The sequence below is a fragment of the Microtus oregoni genome, unplaced genomic scaffold (genome assembly GCF_018167655.1).
Source record: "Microtus oregoni isolate MIOR12 unplaced genomic scaffold, Mior012 000086F_ref0000336, whole genome shotgun sequence".
NCBI classification, from domain to species: domain Eukaryota; kingdom Metazoa; phylum Chordata; class Mammalia; order Rodentia; family Cricetidae; genus Microtus; species Microtus oregoni.
The window spans coordinates 3,840,955-3,857,373 of NW_024544552.1; the positions used below are offsets into that span (position 1 = coordinate 3,840,955).

Here is a 16,419-nt window from a genome sequence, read left to right on the forward strand (position 1 = left end):
TCACATCCGGTCTGGTAGTTACCACCCACTTGCCCCAGCGCTTCTGGTTCCTGGAAGCTCCTCAGATCGACCCTGCGAATGGTTTTGGCTGTGTCTTCATGTAGGACCTACTCCCCAACCCTGCCCGCTGCGGTGAATTCCACCTGCGATGCTTTAACTTGTGCAACAGAGATTCTTGTCCCAGGGAGAGGCGGGAAGGACGCGCTAATCAAAGGGCGGGGTCTAGGGTTGGGATCTGGTCCTGTGCCCCCTACCCACCACGAGATGGTGGGGATCTAGGGAGAGTGAACGTTCTTCCCCAGATACTGGTGTAAGGGGAAAGATATGTGTTGAGTCTATAAAGCTGTGCAGGTGGTACAGCCGAGAAGAGAGAGTTGGGGAAACGAGGAAGGTTCCATGAGATGACTTGAGCTGCGGAAACCTTTGGCAGAGGAAAAGGGCTTCAGTTTTAAATGTGAGATTACTGGAAGTTGAGGTATTGAGGCACGGATTATAGTCTCCTCCCTCATTTTCCCATTTTATGATCGCCTTCCATGGCTACTAATAGTTTTTAAAGAAAGTGTTTTTGAAGCCTTGGGGGAGGGGAGTACTGACCAGGCCTGAAAATGGCAGAGAATTGTAGAAACTTACTGCTTGAAGGAGGGTTAGGTGTCCTGATTTCTCACCTTCTTCAGGCTGGGCTTCATCACCAGGCCTCCTCGCCAACTCCTGTCCCTTCTGTGTATCGGATACCGATTACCCCGAAGCTCAGTACTTTGTACTCAGCACAGGTAACATGTTTTTTTTATGTTCTCTGCCTGGCATGTTGCTGCTCAATCCATGTTAATAACTGCATAGTGGGAGACAAAAGCGTCTGCCACCCACCAAGCATTTAATAAGTGAACTCCAGTAGCTCTGGGTTTCTGCTTCGTAAGAATGGTGGGACACACCACCATGTAATCTCAGCATTTGGGAAACAGGCAGGAGGAGGATCAATCAGGAGTTTAAGGTCATCCACAGCTACATAACAAGGCCTGCTTGGGCTACAAAACACCCTGTCTCAAAAGAGAAAAACATTTATGTCTCTGGCCCAGTCCCATTGGAGCCTCTGGGACTCTCCATGCTAGCAAATCTGACAACACTGCCTGTGCCCTTCACAGGCCCAGAGCCATGGCGGTGTCCTCATCAACTTCCTGGGAGCTGCCCCTGGTGGCTGTGTGCCAGGTAACATCAACCCCAAACAAGAAAGAGAACTTTAAAACATGTGCTGAGCTGGTTCTCGAGGCGGCCAGACTGGGTGCTTGCCTGGCTTTTCTGCCTGAGGCATTTGACTTCATTGCACGAAATCCTGCCGAGACATTACAACTGTCTGAGCCACTGGATGGGGACCTTATGGAACGATATAGCCAGCTTGCCAGGTACAAGGGTGGGAGGGAAATAGAATCATTACTGGGCTGTGTTCCTGGATTGCCACATAGAGGGGGTAGAGCCTTGAGTAGGGTTGTCAGTGTCCCCTCCCCCCAGGGAATGTGGAATCTGGCTGTCCTTGGGTGGATTCCACGAGCGTGGCCAAGACTGGGAGCAGACTCAGAAAATCTACAATTGTCATGTGCTTCTGAACAACAAGGGTGAGACTCAACATTTTAGCTTGCCTCTTTCCAGGCTTTTCTACCACCAGCCCAGATCCTTCAGCATTATTTTCTCAACTATTTGGCTTTAGTACGCTTTGTACTTCTGTTCTTAGCTTTATTACTCTTTGGGAGAAGAGCATAGCTGGGCTTCTCGCTTGCCTGTACTATTTTCTCTATCTCTTCCTCTAGGGCTAGTAGTGGCCCAGTACAGGAAGACACATCTGTGCGATGTGGAGATCCCAGGTCAGGGGCCTATGCGGGAAAGTAACTCTACCATGCCTGGACGCACTCTCGAGCCACCCATCAGCACACCAGCAGGCAAGGTGGGAGTTTGAAAAGGAAACAGGAATACATTGAAAAAGTGGTAACATTCCCCTTTGGAGTACGATAATGAAGGTACTGGATGTTATGATGAACGGGACAGGGAAGTTGAGTGGGTTGTTTTTAATTTCAGGTGGGTTTAGCAATCTGTTATGACATGCGGTTCCCTGAACTTTCTCTGAAATTGGCTCAAGCTGGGGCAGAAATACTTACTTATCCTTCAGCCTTTGGATCGGTTACTGGACCTGCCCACTGGGAGGTAAGAGAATGCCTATTCAAACCATAAGGACTCCTTTTAATCTTATTCTTAGTAGCGTGGTACGGAGCTAAACTCCAGGCAGTCTAAGGATTTGCCACAGGTTCAAGGCCAGTATGTTCTACATAGAGATACCTTGACTTAATAAAACAAAATAGAAACCAGGTAGTGATGGCACACATCTGGAGGCAGAGGCAGGTGGATCTCTGAGTTCGAGACCAGTATGGTTTACAGAGCAAGTTCCAGGACAGCTAAGGTTACACAGAGATGCCCTGTCTTGAAAAACAAAACAGAAAACAGTGGGGCATGTGGTGCCCGCCTTTTATTCCAATACTTGTGAGGCAGAGGCAGGCAGATGTCTGTGGCTTCCAGGCCAGCCAGGGTTACACAGTGAGACCTTACCTCAAAAAATAGAAAATACATAGTATATGCCAGGCGGTGGTAGCACAAACCTTTAAACCAGTACTCTGGAGACAGAAGCAGGCAGATTTCTATGAGTTCAAGGCTAGCCTGGACTATAAGAGCTAGTTTCCAGGACAGCCAGTGCTGGACAGAGAAACCCTGCCCTGAAAACAAACCAAAATAAATAAGTAAAAAAAAAAAAAAAGAAAATACAAAAGAGCCAAAACAAAACAAAAAAAGCAGCCAAATCTTACTCTCCTTCTCTACTTGAAAGGATTATCTTCCTTCCCTATCTAGGGGGAAATTCATTTCTTAGCTGTTGAGTCGTATTAGAGAGTTAATACAGTCACTAATTCTGGTTGATTAGCAGAATGGTCAATGAGTAGTTTGGCCTGGAGTGTCCACTTCTTGTCACTTGCCTATTAATCACTTCTCCTTCTCAGGTGCTGCTGCGGGCCCGAGCCATTGAATCTCAGTGCTATGTAATAGCGGCAGCACAGTGTGGACGCCACCATGAGACAAGAGCAAGTTATGGCCACAGCATGGTGGTGGACCCCTGGGGTACGGTGGTGGCCCGCTGCTCTGAGGGACCAGGCCTCTGCCTTGCCCGAATTGATCTCAACTTTCTGCGACAGATGCGCCAACACCTGCCTGTGTTCCAGCATCGCAGACCGGACCTGTATGGCAGTCTGGGTCAACCGCTGTCTTAAGCCTGTGACTTCTGCTGGGGTTGAGACACACAGAGACATACTCAGCTGTGAAGTGAGGCCACTGTGACTTGCAGGCAGGACCCAAGCACAGTTCTCTCACTTGCAGAACCTTAAACTCTTAATGGAACACAGGTTCAGGTTCATGGGAAAGAAAAAACTTTGACCTGATCTCAGATTTCAGTTTCAGAAAAGTAAAATTTTATATAGTCAGTGTTTATTTCATGAAAACTGAAGTTACGCTGAAGGCTGAGCAGCACTGGCATTGAAAAAAATATAATAATCATAATGTCTGTCTGGGCTTCTCCTTTGAGGGCTGGAAGGGGAGTTGCTGTGGTACCTGCTCGAATACGCTCCACTTGTAGGCCTCCTGGCTCAAACATGCCTCCCTACCTAAGAAAGTGCAACAAGGCTCAGTGCATGTCCTAGCCCCATTCTCCAGGAGGAAAGGTAGAGGGCAGGAGCCGAAGTTGATACTGAATACTCACTTTCTCTCAAGCCAGAAGGAAGCAAGGGCAAAGGGGCTCAGGATGAGGGAAGAGTTCATTTGTTATTTTTACTAGAAATGGAAGGGACATGCCACACACCCCTTCCTTTTCAGAGAAACTTTAACCAGCACCCTGTCGTCCGTCCATCCTGTGTATTGGTGTCACACATACATCACAGCTGGGAGGGGTTATGAGGCTGCCCCAGTCATCTAACTGTTGGAGAGGATCTGACAAAGGGGAAAGGGAGGGAGCCACACGAGGCAGCAGTTTCAAGCCATGGAATGAAGGAAAGGCAGAGAGGAGCAGCACCAGAGGCCAGGAGAGAGTGGAAAGGGCCACAGCTTCTTTGTTTTTAAAAAATTCTATAATTTGGAAGAAGGTGGTAATTAATTTCCAAAATACACTTCCGAGTCCCACCTTCCACAGCTCCTTTACTCACAGCCCTTTGGTTTTCAGACAAATCTAAGAGCCCTCATAAAGCCATAAGTATCGATTACCCCTCAATGCACCTGAAAGCAACGTTCAGTCCCTTACACAGGCTATGTTCCATAGACTCCATCCCTATACACTTGTCTTACGGCTCAGTGGTAAGGTGGCTGTAGACACACATTACGGGGTAAGTGGCAACAGGAAACAGAGGGGAAGCCCAGGCACATGGGTGCAGGGAGGGGTAGGGAACACCACTTCCACTTTCCTTTGTCTTTTCCTTTAAAAAAAAAAAAAAAAGGCGGTGTGATTGGCTGAAGGGCAGAGAACAAACCCCAGAATAGTATGTAAGCTCCAGACGTGACGGAGCAAACAATCCCCAGAGGTGAGAAGGGGGAAAGGTCAGGGCAATGCTTGCAGCATCAAGTTCCTCAGGAGTTTCTGTCGGCCAAGCTCATAGTCCTCCTCATCCACGTTCACCAGCAGCTTGATGGCTTCGTGGCCCACAGCTTGCTTGAGAGAGTCTGTGATGAAGACACCTTTCAGTGCTTCTAATAACGAGCCATTGATGTAGTCGCGCCAGAATGCGTCGAGGTAGGTGAGCTCAGAGAACTTGATGTCACAGATGATGGAGCCCAGGTCCCGGGACTTGAGGATAGTGTTGGCCTGGTTAAAGCGCTCAAACTGGCGCTCAAGTGGGTCCTGCTTATTGGAGAAGACGTTGCCTTGCAGAGCAGTCTCATGCTGGCAGTATTCCGCCCGGACTCGAAGCCTGATGTCTGGGAGAATTTAAGGAGAATGGTTTATAGGAAGGACTGGGTTTACATCCAAAGCTAGAAAAGCAAGCAAGACCAGCAGAGCAGAAACCCTCCCCAAAGCCAGTTCTCTGAAGTGTCTCTGAAGTCCTGCCTCAGTGCTGGAGCTTCCCTACAGTGAATATGCTTGGGTCACTCACAAACAGCACCTTGTTTGTAACAGCTGTTTTCTTAAAAAGGTGCAGAAATGTATTTTAATTGTCTTGACTTGGTTCATCCTGTAATAAAGAAGTCATATTGGCATTCCTTTGACTTAACTAAAAAGAATTGTAATGTAACACTGCCAAAGGATAATCTCATAAAAACCACACCCGACCGGACAAAAGCAACCAAAGCCGCCTTGCACTGAACAACACACTGCCCATTATCCCAGGAGTTCTTTGTATTTTTCCTTTAGAATCCTTGAATTTCCTTACCACAGGTCTGCTTTTCCTTGGGATCTGGTGTCACCGACTTCCGGCGTTTTCGCTGGTTCCCAAGTGTGGCTCTCCCTCGGGCTGGTCGCTTACTACACATCTGAGAACCTGAAGTGGGGCAGCACACCACAGGATAGTGGGGAGGCACTGGCCAGAAAGGAAATGGAAAACACACGTTTTAAAAGCAGAACTTCAAATACTTCACTTGGAATAATGCAAAGGAATCATTTATACTTAATAATAAAAGCAGTATTGATGAATCTGATGGCTGAGGTGATCAAATGTCTGTCTAGTATAATGAAGATCTGGGCGTAACCCCAGCATGGGGGTGGGTACTAAGTGTGGCGGAAGAAATTTGTTATCCCAGCACTCAAGAGTGAAAGAAGGAAGCTGGGCAGCAATGCACACCTTTGATCACAGTGTTTGGGAGGCAGAGGCAGGCAGATCTCCGAGTTTGAGACCAGTCTGGTCTATACAGTGAGTTTCAGAACTCTGTCTCAAAACAGCAACAAGAAAAAAAGTGAAGGAAGATGAAGTCAAAGGCCAGCCTGGATTACACAGAGTTCTACATTACCTGGGCTAAATAGAAATCTCAAAAAAAAAAAAAAGTTGGGAGAAGGTCAGACAGTGGTGGCGCACCCTTTAATCCCAGCTCTTGGAAGGCAGAGGCACGTGGACCTCTGTTGAGTTCTAGGCCAGCCTGGTCTACAGAGTGAGTTCCCCAGGACTGTTACACAGAGAAACCCTGCCTCCCATAAATAAATAAACAAACAAACAAACAAACAAAAAGTTGGGAGAGATGGCTCAGTGGTTAAGAGCACTTGTAGCTTTTGGAGAGGACCCAGGCTCAGTTTCTAACACCTACAGTGGCTTATAATTATCTATAACTCCAGTTTGAAGGGATCTGACACCCTTCTTCAGCTCCACAGGATCCAGGCAGATGCTCATATACATAAAAATAAATTTAAAAAACACAAAACTGCCCTAGAGGCTGGAGAGAAGGTTAACAGGCATGCAGACAAAATAGTCATATGCATAAAATTGATTTTTTTTTTCAAAAAATGACTTAAAGAAAAATCTTAGTGAGAGCAAACATTAGACCTGGACAAAGCTTATCTCATCTGATTTGTGTGTGTACATGTTCACAGGATGTAGTCACATGGGCATGCCTGATTCGAAGGCCAAAGGTCAACAGTGGACATCTTCCTCAATTCTCTGCCCACTACTTTCTAGACACGGCCTTTCACTGAACCTCAAGTTAACGAATGTGCTAAGGCTGGTTGACGGGGAGCTCCAGGGATTTGCCTCTCTCTGCCTCTACAACAACTAAGGTTACAGCCACTCTTTGATTGCCCAGCTTTTCTATGTAGGTGCTGGGATGCTCAACTTGAGTCTTCATGCTTAGGCAACAAGCACGTTACAGACTGAGTATCACCCAGTCTCTGACTTTTTTAATGGGTAGATGAAGAGGACAATATCCTTTCATTATGTTGGCCCAGCCAGGCATGTGATGGGGTCAATATTCTTGCTTATGAAAATTACAAGTAAAAACTCACCTGTTTTAGAGGGCTGGGGAGGCCTCGGTTCTGGATCACTGAGGGCTCTGGGGGTCACATAGCGAATTGATGTTTCCTCCAGATACTTGTCTACAAGGTCAGGGCACACTGTAGAAGGAGAACGAGGCACTCAGAAAAAAATACACATCTACCTCCTCCCAAGGGTCTCACAGTTTATTCTCTGGGTGCTCCCTCGGTCAAGACCACCTCCCTTTTAGACTCCTATGCTACTAACTCCCACGAGCCCTCTCGTACTCAAGTGTTCCCAGACCCTGTAAGCCCTCACCAGCCCGTCTCTTCTTGAGAGTAACGTAGGGCAGCAAGTCATGGCGAGTGATGATGCGCAGCAGCTGCAGCACCTGGCGAAAGTTACTCTCATCACAGCGGCCCTGGCGCTCCAGTGCCAGTAAGAAGTCACGGCCATTTCGAATGAGTCCACGCTCATGGTCGTCAATAACATCAACGAAGAGAAAAGAAAGCACACGAACATCTCTATGCGTTAGGTGGGTGCCCACGATGTCAAACATACGGTGGAGGCTGTAGAGCCCATGTTCCTGCTCACCATGCTCTTCAGGCCACACCTGGCTTGCCCGCCGCTTCAGGCCCGCCATGCTAGAGGCTCAGGGACAGAGTGCCTTCCAGAACCCCTGCTCAGCAGCTGCAATCTCCAGTGTCCTGTAAGACAGGCCAAGAACCCATGAACCACACACTGGTAACAACTAATTTTATTTATCTGCATTGTCTCAGCATGCTACTAACAGTATACTGCTTAGTACATTTATTAAATATCATAAAGTGTTTACTAAAAATAAGTAAATAAACAAATAAACCCATCCTGGGTGTGGTGGTTCATGCCTTTCATCTCAGCATCCAGGAGGCAGACACAAGTAGACCACAGAATTCTTGGACAGTCAAAGCTACATAGAGACCCAATCTCAAAAAACAAACAAACAAATAAAAGCCATCCTAAGGCTCTTCATACTGAACAGATGACACCCTAAGTCCAGATCCTACGGAGGGATACAGTCACTTCCTTGAGAATTTTTGTGCGATTTTAGTATGGCATAGTTCAGAAGTTTCTACTGCAGCTAAGCATGAGAGTACACATCTGTACTTACAACACTCAGGAGCCAAAGGCAGGAGGACTGTCCTAAGTTTGAAGCCATTCTGGTCTGCACAGCAAGTTGCAATCCAGTCAGAGATACATAGGTAGACCACTTCTCAAACAAAACAAGCCAGTGTGATAAAGCATGCCTGTAATCCTAGCACTCAAACCAGAAGTTCAAAGCCATCCTCAACTATAGAGCAAGATCTAGGCCAGTATGGACTACAAGAAACTATCTCAAATTTTGTTTTTTTATTTCATGCTATCCAGATTGTTCAACTCTACAACACCTCTTGCATTCAAAACACTGCTTTTGGTCCCTTGAAAACAATGATCATGGAGTCACATGCCTATAACCAGCAGTGATGAGGGAGAGACACTAGGCTCTGATTCTACACTGACCTGGTCTATTTATTGAAAGCCCATCTTATACAAACAAAAAAAAATACAGTAAGAGTAACATCTGGACAGTGTACCCCTTTGATCCTAGAATTCACAAGGATCTCTGGGAGTTTGAGACCAAACTAATGGTCTACAGAGAGAGCCCCAGGCCACTATGTAAACCTGGCTGTCCTAAAACCATTGTAGACTAGGCTGGCCTCAAACTCAGAGATCTGTCTGCTTCTGTCTCCTGAGTGCTGGGATTAAAGGCACGCAATATCACACTTGGCCTCATTCATTCATTCATTTAATCTATTTTTCTCTTTCAAGATTGAATTTCTCTGTGTAGTCCTGGCTGTCCTGAAACGCACTCTGTAGACCAGGCCAGCCTTGAACTCACAGAGATCCACCTGTGTGCACCACCACCATCTGCCCCATTTCTTAAATATAGGCAAAACCGAAAAGTAGAGAATACAGTCTTTGATATAGACACTGAATCGGACACTAGCTAGAGCTAGTTTAAATTCTGACTGTGTCGTTACAAACTCTAGTTGTGTGACTTTGAGCATGTCCCTTAACCTCAAAGTCTCAGTGGCCAAAGTGAGTATAGTGGCACACGCCATAATCCCAGCACACAGAGCCTCACGCAACAGGAGGATGAATCCATTCTGGGCCACTGGTTTCAAAAACAGAATACAAGAACAAACAAAAAACTAACCCTTCCTCACAGATGGCATGTAACAAACCCCTGCGAAGGACCAATCACAGTCCTGTATTTCATTCACAAACTCACCCTGGGTAATATCATCAACCAATCATCTAGTTTTAACAGTTTTCACCTCCACTTTATAGTTTCTCATACTTACTGTCTTGAGAGAGAGTTCTACTGAGTATTGTTCTACCCTGACCAAGACCACCAACCACAGCCAGTTCTTAATTCCTACTATACAATGCAAAATATTTCTTTTTTTGTCTCTGCCTCCCCAGTGCTGGGATTAGAGGCATATGTTACCACCGACCGGCGGCAAAATATTTCTTAAGTGTGCTCTCCCTTTCATTGCTACTGCCATTGCCATGGTTCAGATTCCGATCATCGTGTGAACTATACTACTACAGCTGACTCTATTTTAATTTGTATTCCATTTATTTATTTATTTTGTGTGTGTGTGTGTGGGCATACGGCCACAGTGCACGTGTGGAGGTCAGAGGACAACATTCAGGGGCCAGTTAGTTCTCTCTTTCTACCAAGTGAGTCCCAGAGATGGAAGACAGATTGTTAGACTTGGTAGCACATGCCTTAACCTGCTGAGCCATCTCACCAGCTTCTGTAACTGACTCTTTCAAGGAGTCTCTGTTCTCTAAATCTTTTTTTTTTTTTTTTTTTTTGACACAAAGTCTCAACATGTAGCCCAGACTAGCCTTGAACTTGCTAAGTAACCTAGGTAGGCAATGGACTTTCTTTTTTGCCAGCCTCTGCCTCCCAAGTGCTGGGATTAAAGGTGTGCGCCACCATCGCCCGGCTGGCAATGGCCTTTTATTCGTCCTACCTGAGCCTTCTCAATGCTAAGATTACAGGCAGATTCTAACACCATCAATATTTGTGGGGGAAGTGCTGGTTTTTTTTGAGACAAGGTCTCTCTTTGTATCCCTGGCTGTCCTGGAACTCTATGTAGACCAGACTGACCTCCAACTTGAAGATCTACCTGCCTCTACCTTCTGAGTACTAGGATTAAAGAAAGGTATTTGCCACCACATCTAACCCACCACCATTAATCTTTCTTGGTGGGGGTGGGGAGGGGGTTCAAGACAGGGTTTCTCTGTGCAACAACCCTAACTGTTCTGGAACTTGATTTGTAAACCAGGTTGTCCTCAAACTCACAGAGATCCTCCAGCCTCTGCCTCCTGAGTGCTGAGGTTAAAGGTGTGCACCACCACTGCCAGGCTCATCTCTATAATCCTAACCCTAATAGCAGACATCTGTCGGAGCAGCCTGTTGTTGGGAACTGAACTGAATTTCCAAGAGGTCACAACACGAGCAACACCAACTGAACAACCAAACTCAAACTTATCAAAGTCCAAGACAGAGAGAGGACTCCACCAAAAAGACATGGAAACCAGGCATGGCTGTACGTGTGCACGCCTATAATCCCAGAATTAGGGGGGCTGAGGTGGATAACAAATTCAAGGCCAGGTTGAGTTATACAGTGGGACCTGACTCGGAATGGGGCGGGTGGGGGTGTGCACATGAGTACATTCCACATTTCAGTAACCAAGTACATAAATCCAGCTAGAGTTGTCTCCATACCATAAAAAACTACCCATAGCAAACCACCCTATTCAACAAGATGATGTTCCGACCATTTTATACACAAGGATACTGGCTACGCTACAAGACAGAAACCGAGAAGCTTCGGCTATCACTCAGTGGTAGAGTGATGCTCAGCCCTCATGAGGCCTTGGAGTCTATTCCTAGCACCAAAGAGAAAAGAAGAACAGAGTGCTAAGCTACTTCAGAAGGACCATCATGATAGCTGACAGAACCTTTCTCCCTCAGTGACCCAACAAGGAAAGTGCAGAGAGACTCCTTCCCTTTAAAAGAAAAAATAAGCCAGTTGATATATGCCTTTCATCCCAGCACTCCAGAGGGGCAGGCAGGCCAGCCTGGTCTACAAGGCAAGTTCCAGGACAGTCAGGCTACAAACAGAAACCCCATCTCAAAAAAGAAAACAAAACAAAACAAAGAAAAAAACAATAAATAAATTTTAAAAAGAAAAAGGAGAAATCCAAGAAAAAAAAAAAAGGAAATATAAGCCACATGTAGTTTTGATAGGCCAGGTATCCCACCCACAGTATGGGAAACAGCTGAGGGAACCGTTATTCAACTACACACTGGCTTTCCCCATCTCTTCCTCTCCCATTTCACCTGTTGTCACCGAGTACAAATGGGGCTGCTGAGGAAAAATAGCTTCTTACTCAAGTAGGCAGCAGGAGAAAACTGAGCTTCCTTAGAGTCCCTGCAACTTTTTCATGGTCCCTATCCCACCTGTTCCCTTGGCCAGCTGCTGATTATAAGCATCCCAAAGAAAACAGATGGGCAGGCTTCACGTCCAACCAATCAGAAGAGCAGGTTGTTCCTTGGTTCTCTAATTCAAAGTGTCCTGAAACCCTAAGCAATTAAGAAAAACCACCCCCACATACTCTGTCCCTGGAAAATGAGGCAAAATAAAGGAAAACACTGTAGTCCTAATTCCACAATCAATGTAATTCTACAATAGGTCTCGATCCTCTGGGATCAACACCCTTCTCTTGGGAGGGGGGAGGAAGGGGGACAGAATCACTTTTAAGTACTAGATCATCTAAGGTACTAGGATTCATCAGAGCAATTTGTCCAACCAGGGGACATCTGGCAATGAGACGGTTTTGATTGTCAAGCTTTGTGAAGAGCCTACTACCAGCATCCAATAATGCTAGGGCACCGCTACACATCCTACAGCGCAGGAGACAAGCACTATCAACAAAAGTTTATCTGGACGACATTAGGCGGCGGTGGTGCAAACCTTTAATCCCAGCACTCAGGAGGCAGAGGCAGGTGGATCTGTGAGTTTGAGGCCAGCCTGGTCTACAGAGTGAGTTCCAGGACAGGCTCCAAAACTATACAGAGAAACCTTGTCTTGAAAAACCAAAATAATAATAATCTGGATAAAAATGTCTATAGTACTAAGTTTGAGAAATTCTATTTTACATGAAAGATGATTAAAAAAGGATGCATGTCACTTTCCTTATTAGATCCAGAGACGCTATTAGGTCTCTTCAACCCAAAACAATTCTATCATATTCTACAGGAAAAGGAAGGCCAGTCAGACACAGCTCATTTAACTCCTAAATCCAACTATCACAAACGCGTTTCATTTCACCCCAGCAATGCCTCCTCTGTCGCCTGCTGTTGCCATTCAGGTGAACAGCAGGTGGTAGAGACATACTCCCTTCTGGTCCATCCCAGGAGGTCTACTTTGACCTAGTTATATCTGAAATTGTGTGGGACTAAGAAAATGCCAACTTCTTTAAGACCAACACAAATGATCCAGACTCTTCCTTGTTGGGCCACTGATCAGACTAACACTATGCAAGGAAGCAAAACACAGAAATAAGCATTTCCCAAGGCATGTCTTCCAGCATAATATCAAGACGCTGGCGTGCAGGCTGGTGGGCAGCTCTCCCCATTTAATTATCATCTAGGATTGTGAGTTAACTCAGCAACCCAGCCAAGGTGTCTAAGAATCTCACTTCAGGATGAAAAGAATGTTACCAACTTCCTCTTAATCCAAATTATATTCAGCTTTCAGTGGCAAGAGAACTCAGCTTAGACACAGAGCCCCTAGATGGAAGATAGCACCGCGGTCAGAACACACTCCTCCAAACAGATTTCTTAGAAAGAACGTTTGTGTTGGTTTCTAAGATACGGTAACTACTGAGACAGAAAGCAGCAGGCAGCCAAGCGCGGTGGCACACCTTTAATCCCAGCACCTGGGAGGCAGAGGCAGGTGGATCTCCGAGTTCAAAGCCGCCTGATCTACAATAGTGAGACTCTATAAAAACAAACAGATACACAACCATAAACAAGTATACTGATCCACTGAATGATCTTGCTTTATTTCAGATATTAACATGCAAAATTTTTTGGAATAGAGATTAAAACCTAGGGGCCTTGGGCATGAGTAGGTAAGCGCTCTCCCACTGAGCTACATACATCCTAGCACAGAATAATTCTAGATTCTGATGAACTGCTGAATTTCCGGAAGTCCCAGTTTGTCTTCCTTTAGGGAGGACTGAAATACCAAGAGCCTCTAAGAGGCTATGTGTACCTAGACAGTCTCTTCAAGACAGATTATTCTCTAGTCAAGCAGTCTAGACTCTCCCATCCAGAAATGACAACTCTAACTTTTTAAAGTGCTTTGATTATCAGAAACAATATGTGAAGAATATCTTAGGATGAAAATGTAGCTTCTTTCTAACAGGAATAACAGCTATATTTTCACAAGAGAAAAAAAATATTTGACTCTTTTGGAAGCCCTTACAAGACTAAGTCATGTGGAAGAACTTAAAAAAAAAGAAGTGACAATAGCCAGGTGTTGTGGCACACCCTTTGATCCCCACACTTGGGAGGCAGAGGCAGATGGATCTCTGTGAGATTGAGGCCAGCCTAGTCTACATAGCAAATTATGGGCCAGCCAGAACTACATAGTGAGACCCTATCTAAAAAAAAAGAATAGCTTGCCAGGCGGTGGTGGCGCATGCCTTTAATCCCAGCACTTGGGAGACGGAGGCAGAGGCAGGTGGATCTCTGTGAGTTCGAGACCAGCCTGGTCTACCATGAGTAGACACAAAGAAACCCTGTCTTGGAGGGGGTGGGGGGAGGACAGTGGCTTGAACCTTGAAGCAACTACTAGATGAAAAAATCTTCAAGGCGGTTAGAGTACATGAAGCGCTTTCCTGCTGGTGGGACTAGGAAAACATAACCAGATATATCTGGAAGGCAGAATTACACAGTATGTTTTCAAAAAAAATCCCAAGAACTCTGAACAGCTGGGAGAGACAGTAAACTAGAAGAAAAGCCTTCCTGCTGAAGTGCCTCAGTCACCCTCCAAGAGAAATATTTCACAGCTAATGTACAAGAGCACAGCTTTCCATATGCTAAACACGTTTCACTCAGAGCTGACCAGAAAGCTAGACAATAGCAAACCAACACTAGGACCTTGTCCAAGACACCTAAGATCCATTTTTCTCTCCTCCTGTCTAACTCCAGTTACCTGAGGAGTAACTGTGAGAAACCTTAATGATCTCAGAAAAGTGAGTGAACCTCAGTTTCCCTAGCATCTATCTACCTCACCCCAACGCTTGCCATACCCTTCCCAGTCCCTTCCACTGTTGGAAAACAACAAAAAGTTCCAGACTTACCTTTGCAAGAAATTTAATTTCCCAGGTCTCTTCCTAGCACAAGTTTCAAAGCCAGCAGAAAAACAAAAACAAAAACAAGTAAGGAGGGAAAGAGCAAAATTTCAAGCTTTATTTTGAAACTTCAAAGGTCCACCCACAGTTAGCCAAAAAAGTCATCGGAGCCTAAAGTCACCTCACTGAACAAACTACTCCAAGCTAAAGAAGAGAACTCAAACATAACAAAGTCCCCAAAGTCCCCTCTCTGATTGTCAATTCACAATGTAGTATCAACCCCAAGAATTTCCAGGCTCAATGGCTCATAGCAAGAAGAGCCCCAACTCAACCATCTCTGGGAAAAAAACCATTCCGCTGACACAGTCTCCCTTTTCTCCTCAGATCCTTAGTCCATCTATTTTCTTACAACATGGGCGCTTAGGAGGAACTGGAAGGGGAAAAGTTGCAGCCCAAGAAAGCACTTCCTTCGCTAGACTTCACTCAGCAGGCCAGAATCAATTTCGAACTTCACCTTTTCCTTTAGCACACAACAAGAACAAAATAGCCACTAAAGCAGCATCCAGTCACGCCTACGCTTCAGTAAGAACCAGGCCTCGAAATATGCATATGGACCCCCCCTTCCCTCCCAGCACCCGAAGAGCCAAAGGAGGGTCTGCAAAGGAAGGCATATTTAATTAGCCTGATTACCTAAATGCCAGGCTGCCTCTTCCATAGCCTCCTCAGGCTCCCAGCGCCTCCACCTTTATATATAAGGTTCCAATCACGATTCCCTCCCCATTCTTGTACGGCTAATTGCAAAAAAAAAAAAAAAAAAAAAAAAAAAAACTAGAAGAGCGCTTTACTCATCTCCCTATTTGTAACCAGGAAAAACAAGGAAGCAGTAAGCAAGAGTCTGTTTTGGAAAGCAAATCCGGTTGAACCCTCATTCAACCCCAATTCTCCAAACCCACATGACCATTCCTTTCTGCCCTTCCCACCCTATTAAAAGCTAAGCGCCTGGCAATTAAAATTGGCTGCAACTGATACTGCCTAACTCTGCTGTCTTTCCACAGGGGAGAGGGAAACCCCCAAACCTCTCTCATCCGTGCAGCTCCACTGCCCTATCCCCCCTTCCTTCCAAACTTTCCTCCGGGTCTCTCACTTTCTACACCGCCTCGGCACATCTCCACTCTCCCCATTCCCCAAACCCTCCTTCTCTCCTTTTCCACCCGAATTCTCCCCAAGGCCCTTCCGCTTCCACTTCCAATTTTAACACTTTGAAAGCCTCCCTTCACGAAACGTCTCAAGTCAAATTCTTCCCCCCTTCTCCCACGTCCTCACAACAGCGCTCCCGGGAGTCCGGTCCCTCCTGCCACCGCATGCCACAAGCCCCCTGCCCCTTCGCACCCTCAGGCTCTCCCTCCGGCTCCTACCCCTCTCGAGGCGCTGGATCCCAGCCCCGCTCCCCACCTCGGCCTCTTTAATACCCCTGGCCTGGCCCGGCCTGGGCCCTTGTTTACGCCCCTCCCCATGCTCGCACTCGTGCGCCCCGACCCCTGCCCTCTCCCACAGTTGCCACCTCCCCTGCACGCCCCCCTCGGCCTCTCCCCTCCCCCACCTGGCAGTGTCCCGTCACCTCCCTCCCCGGAGGTTCTCCGGCTGGACGTCGCCACCGCCTCCCCCTTCACTTTCCTTCCCCCAAGCCCTCGGCGGCCCCGCCCGGCCCCGCCCCGTCCCACTCGACTCCCCCTCCCCACTCCGGCCGCCCCGCCGCCTCACTCTCGGCTCAGGTTCGGCGCCGCCATGTTGGATCCATCCGCGCGGCTCTCCCGGGCCTGTCTCCCGGCGCCGCATCCGGGCTCCAGCCGCTGCCGCCTCCGCCTCCGCCGCCGCCGCCGCCGCGGGCGTGGGGGAGGGGAGGGACGGGCGGGGGTGGCTGCATCCTGCACAGCGCCTCCCGGAACCTGGCCGGTTAGTGTCGGCTTCGAGACCATAACGAGGCATGAGC

At 46.9% G+C, this 16,419-nt stretch overlaps 2 protein-coding genes across 9 annotated transcripts; one reads left to right on the forward strand and one right to left on the reverse strand.

Moving 5' to 3' along the window:
• Positions 1–34: 34 nt before the first annotated feature.
• On the forward strand, positions 35–3,454 carry Nit1 (nitrilase 1). Of its 3 annotated transcripts, none has more exons than XM_041643415.1 (7): positions 35–100; positions 675–770; positions 1,140–1,397; positions 1,504–1,607; positions 1,800–1,933; positions 2,065–2,190; positions 3,033–3,454. In XM_041643415.1, coding segments are annotated over exons 1-7 (987 nt in total). In that variant the 5' UTR covers positions 35–98; the 3' UTR covers positions 3,300–3,454. The 3 variants fall into 3 exon arrangements, with proteins under 3 accessions (XP_041499349.1, XP_041499351.1, XP_041499350.1); XM_041643417.1 differs by having other exon boundaries at positions 41–132; XM_041643416.1 differs by lacking the exon at positions 35–100 and adding an exon at positions 146–454.
• A 154-nt stretch (positions 3,455–3,608) lies between these two features.
• Dedd (death effector domain containing) lies at positions 3,609–16,399 on the reverse strand. 6 transcript variants are annotated; one of them, XM_041643418.1, is made up of 6 exons: positions 16,191–16,399; positions 14,439–14,471; positions 7,284–7,672; positions 6,998–7,105; positions 5,442–5,588; positions 3,609–4,989 (listed from the first exon to the last, which is right to left on the reverse strand). In XM_041643418.1, exons 3-6 carry the CDS (start codon positions 7,606–7,608, stop codon positions 4,613–4,615), a joined length of 957 nt encoding a protein of 318 aa, XP_041499352.1. In that variant the 5' UTR covers positions 7,609–7,672; positions 14,439–14,471; positions 16,191–16,399; the 3' UTR covers positions 3,609–4,612. The 6 variants fall into 6 exon arrangements, with proteins under 6 accessions (XP_041499352.1, XP_041499355.1, XP_041499354.1 ...); XM_041643421.1 differs by having other exon boundaries at positions 14,439–14,490; XM_041643420.1 differs by lacking the exon at positions 16,191–16,399 and adding an exon at positions 16,030–16,125.
• Positions 16,400–16,419: the final 20 nt, after the last annotated feature.